Below are 11,610 nucleotides of genomic sequence, written 5' to 3'. Positions count from 1 at the left end.
AAGATCTTCGTATCAAGTCAATAAAAATTATATTGTTGTTGTTCTATTAACAACAACAATCTAAACTCACAACTTCATTCCTAGAAGTGAAAACACAATAACAAAACAAATATTCAACGAGACATTACTTAAATCTAAACATTAATCAAGACTATGCAAACACTACAAGGATAAAACCCAATCTTAAAACTAATTAAGAGAATAAATATTCAACAAATCAAAATCCAAATACACCGCCTACAAATTTTAAAAATTAAGAATCTCACCCGAATGTCTTGGGTTGTCGTGGGTGTGGAGCAGAAATATTCGAGGAACTTCAGGTAGAATCGTCGCAAGAAGTAGTTGCCCGTGGTTTGTCGTGGTTCGTCCGGCCTGGTTCGTGCAGCTAGCCGTGGTTCGTCGTGGCCGTTGGACTGATTCGTGCAACTGGTCGTGGTTCGTCATGGTTCGTCCGACCTGGTTCGTTGTGCTTCGTCCGGTCTTCGGAGTGATTCGTGCAGATTCGTCGCCGTAAATCTTTCAGCCTGGTTCAACGTGGTTCGTCCGACCTGGTAAAGCGTCGTCGTGCAGATTCGGCCTGGTGAAGCGTCGTCGTCGTGCAGATTTGTCACCGGTCGCCTCAGTTCGTGCTGATGGGTAGTGTCGTGGAGGAGAGCCGTAGAGGAGAGGAGGTGGAGATGGGTTTTCGGGTTGGTAATGGGTAAGGGGAAGGGTTTTTTTTTAATTAAAATTGTTTAATGAAAAAAAAAGGAGGGAGATAAAAGGGGGAAATTTTTAGACTTTTAGCAGCATCTATTTTTGTTGCTAAAGCTATCACACTTTTAGTGACATTATTATTGTGTTGCTAATTCTTTCAGTGACGCAAATTTAAAATGTGTCGCTAATAATAATCTTTTGTGACATATTTTTTTTTGCGTTGCTATAAATGACTTTTACTGACAAAAGTTTGTTACGTCACTAAAAATTTGTCACTAAATAGCAATTTTCTTGTAGTGCAAGGTAAAAAATTCTTTAAAGAGTTGGGGAGAAAACAACACCTTATATAAGAAGATCGTCCACCATTGACGCATAAGTAAGCTATTAACAAAGTGCTTCCATCACTGTGCTTCAAGACTCTAAAAAAAACAAGATTCAATATTTAACAAATTAACAATTTAAAACAAAAAAAATGTAAATAAAGATTTGAGAGTAGGGATTTAAACCATAGAGTCATTATTCAGATTCTCAAATATGGCTTCCATCTCCTTTCATATATTTATGAATTCTTGATCAAAATGACAAACTGTTAGCTAGCTTATATGGGATAATTGAAAATTTTAAATGCGTACTTCAAACAGAATATTACCTTCATCAATTTCTTTAGTTATGTCATCCAAAGGTTTAGACTGATCCAATTCTGAGCACAAATGAGTGCCTCTACAATTTGAGGAATTAAAGAACTTCAAAAAGAATCTAACACCCGTCCTCCAGTGCTAAAGGGATATAGGAATATTGTAGATGTCCCTTGCTACTTGGCTAATGATCTTAAATCGAGAGGAATTCATCTTCCATCAATTTAGCAAATCTAAATATTCATTTTCGATACAAGCCTCATCCAAATAATGAGCCACCTCTGTTTTAGCATCATCTAGACATGTTTTGTTACTTTGTTTAAATCTATCATGAATAGCAGCATGTGCCTTATAAGATCCATTAGATGAGACATAAGGTATTTCACTTTGACTTTGAAAGCCAAATCCTTCGATAGGTGTACATGATTGTGTTTGTGAATATTTTTCTTTTGACATTCTCATATAATAATCATCACACAATCGATGAAATGCTTCTTCAACCTTATTCATCCATATTTTTGCACAATCTTCCTCCAAAAATTTATTAAAACAGTAATTCACATAAGTCAGCTTGTACCTAGGGTCAAGACCTACAGAAACATAAAATAATAAATTGGTCTTCTCACTTGTAGTTATACCTCAATACTTGTTGAATGTTTTCTGCATGCTTAATGTCATCTAACTCAATAATGCATTCTCATATGATGAATATTCACGAATTATTTCTTGGATTAAACAAAGTTCGTGAAAAAATATGTTTGAAGTCACAGACATAGATGCAGAAAACTTCATTGTTACCTCTGAAAAAGTCTTTAGGAACTTTACAAATACTTTTGCATTATCTCAATCTTCAGCAGTAGGAATATCACCCTTTGGCAAATAATTAAGGCCATGTTCCTCTAATCTTTCGAACGTCTTTTGACACTTAATTGCTTCATCCAACATAGTGAAAGTAGAATTCCATTGTGTTGGAACATCCATCTTAAGAAATTTTTTTGTTGACATCTTATTTTCTTTAGCAAAATCTTTTAATATTTGCAATCTAGCAGGAGATGACCTAACATACTTCACAACATTTCTGATTCGAATGATAGACACGTGCAAATCTTTTAAGGCATCGCTAACAATTAAATTAAGAATATGGGCACAACATCTAATGTGAATAAATTCACTATCCAACACCAACTCATTTCTACCTTTAAACTTTTTAACCAAGTAGGCAATGGTTACATCATTCGAACTCGCATTATCAACTGTTACAGTAAAGAGTCTATCAATACCCCAACCTTCTAAGCACTTTTCAATGGCTCTACCTATTGTATCTCCTCTATGATTGGCTATTTGACAAAAGTTCAAAATTCTTTTGTGCAAGTTCCAATCATCATCAATGAAATGAGCCGTTATAAACATATAATTAATATTTTGCACAGAAGTCCATGTATTTGTTGTTAAACAAACTCTTTGGCCACTTCGAGTTAATGCATTTTTTAACTTTTTTTTCTCCCTCATATACATTTGAAAACAATCCTTTGCAACGGTTACTCTCGATGGAATCACAAACTTTGGATTTAATGCCCGACAAAATTGGTGAAACCCTTCACTTTCTACAAACTTAAATGACAATTCATTCAAGATAACCATACTAGCAAGCATTGTTCTACAATTTTCTTGAGTGAAAGACGTAGTCATCAAACTACTTTCAGAATCTCCCTCTCTTTCAACATTATCTTCCAATGGATTTACATACTTCTTACATTTTTCTAAATATCTTTTTAAATTAGTGGTACCATTTCTTTTGGAATTATAAGCATACAAAGTCCCACAATGTTTACAAGGCACCTAGGATATTTAAGATCACATCCTTCTACTTTTATAAAATGTTCCTATACCGATGATGGTAGTTTAACCGGTTTTCTTTTTTCTAACACTGGATTAGAACAACTTTGTTTTGAAGTCTCGTCTACAGAGAATGAAGTCATCCTAATAATCATCAAACAAAATACACAGAAAAAAAACACTCAAATTTTAACTAATAATCATAAAAAAAAAAGTAGAAGATTTTTTTAGGTATGAAATGAATTAAACATTCAGGCAAAGAAAAACAAGATTGAATATATAGCATTGAGTTTATATGCTGTGCACACCATCCTCCAAATGAAGTCATTCAATCTGATATTATTCCGAGATGGGCTGTTATAGGATGACTTTTGACATGTTGTAGGAAGAATTATATTAAAGCCAATGTAAAACTTGCTCTCTTTTATGATTGGCTTTTCTTTGATGATCAAATTGACAAAATTATGAACATTGAGCCAGCAATGCTGTTAATGGTAATTTATTTTCGAAAAAAATCTCAAACTTACTCCCGACGAAAGAAAAAAAAAAGAGAAGATTGAGAATGGAATATTTGACATTTCAGTCAAATAGATTATATCTTAATCAACTGGGTTAAGTATAAGTTGTCACCTATATGCATGGATAAAAAGTTGGAACGCAAGAATAAGAAAAGATAACACAAAGCGTAAACGTGGCTTCTACTTCTAGACGAAAATAAACAGAGCAAAATAAGGTAAAGAGTAAATCTAACTACATTCTCAGATGAAGCACAATTCTCTGACGCCCTGACAGAAATCGATGCAATTTATATACAGAAAAAGAAAGCTTTGGTTACTACCACCGTTCAAACACAAATGATTTATCAATTTCACTAATACAAAAAAGCATAAATGCATTCAATCTAGAATGAAGAAAAAAGAAAAAAAAGTGGACAACAAACCATCCTCTTAAAAAAAAATCAAATGCAAACAACAAACCATCCTCTTAAAAAACTAATGAACAAATACATTATACCTTACACATCAATACCATCACTTGGGCATTTTTTTAGTGGCAGTATCAACCAACACCATATCCTAAATTAAACATTATTTCTACTTTCATGAAATCAAGAAATCAAAACTTATCAACCAAATTAAACCAAAATTCCTTCCATCCAAAACCAAGTGAAGTTATAAAAGGAAAGTGTTCTAAAATACAAAAACCCACCCACAACAAAGGAAAGAGATGGGAAAATACTGAAAATGATACCTGATGAGTGACGACGAAATGGTAAAGTGCGAAAACGAAATGCAGGGGTATGGGGCGAAGACAAAATGACGAACAGATAATGCAAGAGGTTAAGGCGAAATGGTGTAGACACTATAGAGTGCAGACGAAGAAATAAAGTGACGAAAACGAACGCAGATGAAAATCGGAATGCAGTGCGCACACGAAGATGAAAAGTCGAAAACAAAATTGGTTAATTTTAACCTAACCAGTTAATTTTAAACCCAACCCGACCCGAATCTAATTGGTTCGATTCGGTTTGGTAACGCTGTTGTTGCAAATCGCTCCAACCCGAACCGAATCGAATCGGTTTGGTTCGGGTTTTTTCACCCCCAATCGAAATCTTTGTCGTCGGTGTCAAAGTCACCAACTCCATCCCATAGTTCGTGTGGAGCCAAACAAATTCTTCTTGCTGAGCAGCCACACGCAAGAAGAGAAAGTGAGGGAAAATAAGAAAGAGAAGAAGTGCATAAAGTTGATTTTTAGGATTTTTTAACTGAAGGGCAATATAGACTTTAGGGGTGTTCAAAAAATCGGTAACCCGACCAACCCGGATTACCCAACCCAAACCATAAGGATTGGATTGGGTTGGGTTAGAAAATTGAAGAAAAAAAGTTCAGTCGGGTTGTCAGGTTGTGCAAGTTAAGGTAGGGTTGGCCTGGCCCAACCCGATTATATATATATATATATATATATATATATATATATATATATATATATATATATATATATATATATATATATATATATATATATATATATATATATATATATATATAAATCTAAAACCTAAATGTAAATCTTCTTTTGAATGAAAATTGTATACTTGGAATTTGAATGTACAACATATATATATATATATTTGTCAACTTGTACCTTGAATAACAATTTGTTCACCTTGCATATTGAAAAACAATATGAAAATTTGTCTAAATAAATTTTTGTCTAAATAAATTATGGAGAGATGAAAAAAACCCCTAACCCGTTCCGACCTAGATTTTTTAGGTTGAGTTGGATTGATTTGACCCGTACATATTGAACCGATAAGGTTCATTTTTTGCCAACCTAGATACTTTAGGTTGGTTCATAATTTTCCTCCAACCCGACCCAACTCGACTTATGCATACCCGTAATAGACTTTTCCCAACTGTCCTAAAAATCATCTTTTTAAAAAATCCATCTCAAAACTCTTTATACGCTTAAAAACAATCTTATTTTTGGTAATTTCCCAAATTCTTTAATGTGGTTCCAAAAGAATATTTACATGTAATTAGTCTCTAACTTGGCCAGTATTATGTAGTGATATTGTGGAGACCTCATGGACAGAATAATAAACAAGACTTAACATGTTGTTTGATGTTGATGTCATGGTATTCGATGGTATATCCTCATGGGATAAGTATAAAACTTCATCTATTAGTCTCTATAGTTGATTTTAAGATCCCTAAGTAAAGTGATTAATATCAACATTGTTCATATGTTGTGTATCTAGGAAGCTTGACCTACTCTCTTTTATAATGTTGAGAAGAATCACTCTAGAAAGAACAAATTTGACGACTTAAACTCTTAAAGGTCGTTTGGGGCAAAGGTTATCTAGAACTATAATAACTATCCATTGCTACCATAAATACTATTTAAAAGTCTCTATTTAGCTATTGGAAACAGTACTATTTTAAAGCTCTCAATTTGCTACAGTATTAACTATTTTCCTATCAAACTAAAATAGTCTACACACCAAACACATACTATTATAACACAAACTAAAATAATATACACTCTAAACCCTAAACTATTCTAATCAAACTATAATAATCTAAGACTATAGTAACTTACTCCTTACTCTAAACATTCCTTTAATTGATTAAGTTGAGTCTTTCATCTTGGCATCATCAATATAATCACTAATTTAAGTAACTAAAATAATCCACACTTCAAATACAAACTATTATAATAAAACTATAATAACATAAGATTATAATAATTCCCTATTGGCCTCGATTTAGTTGATTAAGTGGAGTCCTTTATCTTGGCGTCATCCACAGCATCACTCATTTAAGTTGACGATCATCAGAGGGCTGAGATGACCTATTGTTTGTAGTGGAAGAGGTGAGAATCCACGTTGCTGTCATTTTTATAGAGTTTTGGGCTTATTTGATATTTGAACCAACAATTAGTTATTTTTTGTATTTTTCTATGAATTAAATTTCAAACCCATGTAAATTGGTAATCAGTTATAAATTTAGTAATGCAATCAATTTAAGAATAATAACTTGTAAATTTGTGATTTTGTTGAAAATTTTTATGTAATACATAAGTTTTTTTTGTTATAACAATAACTTAATGGTCATGTACCTCATGTTATTTTTAAATGTTGTTGTGTAACCAACAGTAAATAATTGAATCTAAAATTTCTATGCAAAATTTCAATTTAAACATATCACTATCTAATAGATTCTTAATGATAACCGTATATATTATGTTACCAAGTACTAAACTTCTGATTTAAACTAGAAAGACATTTGTTTTCGAAGTGTACATAAATTGGATTAGAGTACTTTGACTAACCCAAAGTTTCAAATTGTTTTGTTTGACATTGTTCTCTAAAATACATGGACACGATCTCCAATCAAATTCTTAATTGGGTTGAATTTTCAAGTTATTATTATTTTTACTATTGTGAATTGTTTAAATTCATCTCTAACATATGACTAATAAATTAAAAAAAATTATTGTAAATGAAAAAATTGTTAAAAATATTTATAAAATATAGTAAAACTTAAGATTTTATTAATAATAGACACTAATAAATTTCTATCAATATTATTTTTCTTACTTTAAATTGTTTATCAACATTGATAGAAGTATATCAATGTCTATCATTGATAAAATATGAAATTTTGTTATATTTATAAATTTTTTGCTCTATTTGAAAATAAAACTAAATTAAATACAAAATATTCACGATATCTATTACAAACTTTAAACTAAGAGATAAGCATGATAACAATTTTTAAATAATAAATCTTACAAATTCCACCTAAATATAAACTCAATCTATGTATATAACTTTCCAATTTTTTTTATCTAATCGGAGATCCAACTCAATCCAATTCTTACCTATTAAGTTAAGTAATTGGATTTGTTATAGCTCAAGGGGGTGATACGCGTCTACGTATTAATTACTCTAAAAAAACTAAAAATTTTGGTATCATTGAAAAAGAAAAAGAAGTTAGAATCCAAATCCATGGTAGGCTATTAAAAGTTAGAATTTCAACCCCTATCATGTGAGAAAATCTCATAGACAATCTATTTATAAACCAAAGAATTAAATTCTAAATTTTTGGAAAGGGTACTAAAACTTAAATAAATAAATGTGGGGGTGCAAAGAGAAAAAAAGAGGTAAATAATTGTTAAAAATTCCGTACTTTGAAACCTTTTCATAAAGAAAAAAGAGAAAAAAAGGAAAACCTTCCTCGAAGAGGTTTTAGGTTGTTCTGAAGCCAAACAGTTAACACAAAATTCCATTGTGGCCCGTTAGGGTTTTCTGATTTATTTACTCTCAACTCATCATCCTCCTCACGACGCCATGGATAGATACCAGAAGGTCGAGAAACCCAAACCCGAATCACCCATTAACGAAAATGAGATCCGAATCACTAGTCAAGGTGCCATTCGTAACTACATCACCTATGCTTCTACACTTCTTCAGGTATATCTTCTCCTCATTCATTCAGTCTCTTTTCTCTTTCACTTCCATCTCCTTAAATTCGACTTCCTCTTCCTGATTTTCTGCCAATGCTGTGTCTCTTCTCTACAACTTTACTGTTTTTGTTTTTGGATTTTTTTTTTATTTGGAACAGTTTTAGTGTTTTATCGATTTCGGTATTTGTCGTTGGATGGTTTTCTTTTATTGTATTAGTATGTTAATGATGACTTGTCTGATATGGTCTTGGGTTCTAATTAGTTTCTCTATGTGCCTGCTGTTTTTACAATGAACAAATATTTGAATAAAAATGATGAAACATATTGGAGGATTCTAAGGACATAATGAACACACTCTAATTGGTGACTGACTGACTATGGAGGAAGGGGACTAATTACAAAACTCATTTAACTAGAACTATGCAGATAAGCAATACAAACATTTGTCCCCAAGCTCTATATTTAAGGTTTAAACATCATGTAAGTTATTTCATAATTTAATTTATAATGTGCCCACTACTTTGATGTCCTACTGTCATCTGTTCTAGAGATAGATGACTTTAGATTTAATGCCTTGGTGCATCTTCGTCTTTTTATTTTTCTCATTTTTCTTATCTTGTTCTTGTTATTTTTTAAGCACCTTTTTCTTCTGTGTATATTGCCTGTTTGAATAATTGTCGATAGTGTTTTGGTTATTAGAAAAAACTGTAATATATAGAATATTGGTGTTCTTGGAACTTATTCAGGAAAAACGTGTCAGAGAGATCGTCTTAAAAGCAATGGGTCAGGCAATCAGTAAAGCAGTGGCTATTGCAGAAATTTTAAAGGTTTGTTTCCTTTAGAGTACTTGTGCGTCTGAATGCAAATATTGCGTATTCCATTATTCATAAGCAATGTGTATCCTCGAAACAGAAGAGAATATCACGGTTGCATCAAGAAACTGCTATCAGCTCAGTTAGCATAACCGATGTATGGGAACCCATCGAGGAAGGTCTTGTACCGTAAGTTTTCTTAGTCTCTGCAATCAACGTTAATTGTACAACAAATAATTGAAAGCTTATGTGTTTTACTTTTAGTTAATTTGCTCTCACGCTATATGCATTGCTTGCAACATCGTTGCATGTTCTATGGGTTTGTACTAAGTAGCCTAGTTCTTTAGACGTGCAAGAAATAACTTCTATCATTTCACACAGGGTGGAGATGACTCGTCATGTCTCAATGATTTCAATTACATTATCCAATCGAGAGCTAAATAAAAATTCTCCAGGGTAAGTTGTTTTTAGGAACTTTACAATTTGTATAAAATGTGGGATTTAGCTACTTTTCTTTCATATTTCATGCTTTGGTTTCTTCTGCATGTATGATGACGAACTAATTTCTGTGGGTAGGTATCAAGCTCCACACTTTGTGGAACAGCCAAAGCAACAATATAACAATCAGCAGCCGCTGCCACAACCACCACCACCAAGACAACCACGTGTTTATCACAATGCTGTCAATGAAGGTGATTGCAGCAACACTTTATTATTGGATTATGGAACTCTACATTGTCTGGGCTTTGACATATTACTGCCACTTTGCAGATCCGTATGGCCAAGGAAGAGGGCGTGGTAGAGGGAGAGGGCGTGGCTGGGGAAGAGGTGGATATGGGAACTATCAAGGTGGATACGGCAACTACCAAGGTGGATATGGTCACTACCAAGGTGGTTATGGCCACTACCAAGGTGGATCTGACAACTACCAAGGTGGACCTGGATATTATCAAGGTGAATATGGAAGAGTCGAATATTTTCAATAGAAGTAATGCTTTAAAGGTTTCACTGTATTGCATTTGACTTGATATTGTTCTGGAGTGCGATTTTTAACTCTCGTCAGCTTTCTTCATCATAGATAATGGTGGATACTCAAATTGGGGAAGAGGAGGTGGGCGGAGTAGAGGCTGGGCCTACCGTGGTAAGTTTCTTTCTTAATGCACGGAAGTCTATCCTTGAGTTGACTGTAGGAATGTTTTGAATATAAGCATAATACATTCAGAGTTTGGAAAGGCATTTGACTTGTTGATTTATCTTCAAAGTTATAACTAGTAATTTAGAGTGGGTTTATGTAGCTGTTTAGACGTCTAATCGTGTAATGTTTGCAAAATGCTCTTGTGGGAACAAGGCGTTTCAAGCAACTATTATCCTACTGCAGGAGCTGGATACGAAAGAGGCAGAGGAGGGGGCAGAGGTTATGGTCGTGGACGGGGGCGAATGGGTGGTCGCGCAAGGGGCAGTGGAGGAAACCAGGCTTAGACGAAATCAAACCGTATTCGTTTGTTCTTTCCTACCTCTTGCTTGAGCTAAAATGCTTGCCTTGGCCAGTGGGATGAATTATCACATATTTGTTTTGATAGCTTGAAATTCAGTTTTTACAATTTCCAGCGTTTGTAGGCAGTGTTTTTCTTTTTCTTTTTTTCTTTTCAGATAATGTGGGGAATGCAGCATTGTATTTGTGGGGCAGGGTTGCTTTTTTGGTTCCATGTTATTAATGTAATTCGTTTTACCCACGTCTTTTTTCCAATTCTCTTTGGTTATTACTTCACGCAGACTAAGATGCCCCTAAAAGACCTTGATATTACAGCCTACTCCAAATATTTCATTCAACAGTATTTGCAACTATAACTAGATGAAAGAAATTTGTTAATATAACCAAATTTAGATTTAGTTTTTAAAAGTCTAGAAAAAAAGAAAAAAAGCTCACACGGCTAAAGGGAAGTTTGTAATAATAGATTTTATCATATATGCAATTATTTTAAAATGTCATAGATTTAATTGTTAACTTAAAAAATGTAACACATTTAGTTATTCTTTTAGATTACAACAAGAAAGTGAAAATATAACAATCCAGGTTAAATAAATATTTACATAAAAGTATAAAGGTAAATCACATATTAATTGATAGGATTTTACTACCAATAAAATCTAGAGATTTCATAAATGTCCCAAGTTTAGGTATTTTATCTATAATTTTAACCGAATTGATATTTTCATTTTATGGTAAAAAAAAGGGCCTTTTAAAAAATATGTTAAAGTGGTAAAATATTTACATTATATAAAATAATTTCGAAAACGAAAAAAGCCCACATGTCCACCGTGGAAAATACAAAAAATGTCCGTCAACTACGCTGTCAATAACGCACACGTAATATATTCGGTACACGATCATTTAGATTTGGCTATTGTTTGGTACACAATCGTCTAGATCTGGCTACAATTTATTTTTTCAATTCTATCGTTTAATTTTGTTACACGATCGTTTAATTTGGTTATACGATTGTTTAGATTTGGATCCAAATCTAAATGATTTTTTTTCAAAATTTGGTACATGATCGTTATAAACGATTTTTTTTAAATTCTTTTAGTACACGATCATTTAGATTTGTCTATATGATGATTTTTTTTACACGACCGTTTACTCGTTTTTACACGATCGT

The 11,610-nt window shown here is 32.8% G+C and overlaps 1 protein-coding gene across 2 annotated transcripts; it reads left to right on the top strand.

Annotated features, from left to right (window-relative positions):
• The first annotated feature begins 7,854 nt into the window (after positions 1-7,854).
• LOC103494907 (uncharacterized) lies at positions 7,855-10,683 on the top strand. Of its 2 annotated transcripts, none has more exons than XM_008456286.3 (8): positions 7,855-8,145; positions 8,885-8,965; positions 9,051-9,139; positions 9,332-9,406; positions 9,527-9,642; positions 9,722-9,904; positions 10,029-10,091; positions 10,299-10,683. In XM_008456286.3, exons 1-8 carry the CDS (start codon positions 8,023-8,025, stop codon positions 10,427-10,429), a joined length of 861 nt encoding a protein of 286 aa, XP_008454508.1. In that variant the 5' UTR covers positions 7,855-8,022; the 3' UTR covers positions 10,430-10,683. The 2 variants fall into 2 exon arrangements, with proteins under 2 accessions (XP_008454508.1, XP_008454509.1); XM_008456287.3 differs by having other exon boundaries at positions 7,889-8,145; positions 10,329-10,683.
• The last annotated feature ends 927 nt before the right edge of the window (positions 10,684-11,610 follow it).

Source organism: Cucumis melo, chromosome 4 (assembly GCF_025177605.1).
Source record: "Cucumis melo cultivar AY chromosome 4, USDA_Cmelo_AY_1.0, whole genome shotgun sequence".
In the NCBI taxonomy this organism is placed as follows: Eukaryota; Viridiplantae; Streptophyta; class Magnoliopsida; order Cucurbitales; family Cucurbitaceae; genus Cucumis; species Cucumis melo.
Note: the sequence above shows the minus strand (reverse complement) of the source record. Positions and strands in the feature narration are given on the sequence as shown.

Excerpts from the sequence above, each read along its gene's own strand:
- LOC103494907 (XM_008456286.3), top strand. The coding sequence starts at position 8,023 with ATGGATAGATACCAGAAGGTCGAGAAACCCAAACCCGAATCACCCATT. Across the intron at positions 8,966-9,050 it reads CTATTGCAGAAATTTTAAAG|AAGAGAATATCACGGTTGCA; the intron begins GTTTGTTTCCTT and ends TCCTCGAAACAG. Across the intron at positions 9,905-10,028 it reads TGGACCTGGATATTATCAAG|ATAATGGTGGATACTCAAAT; the intron begins GTGAATATGGAA and ends TCTTCATCATAG.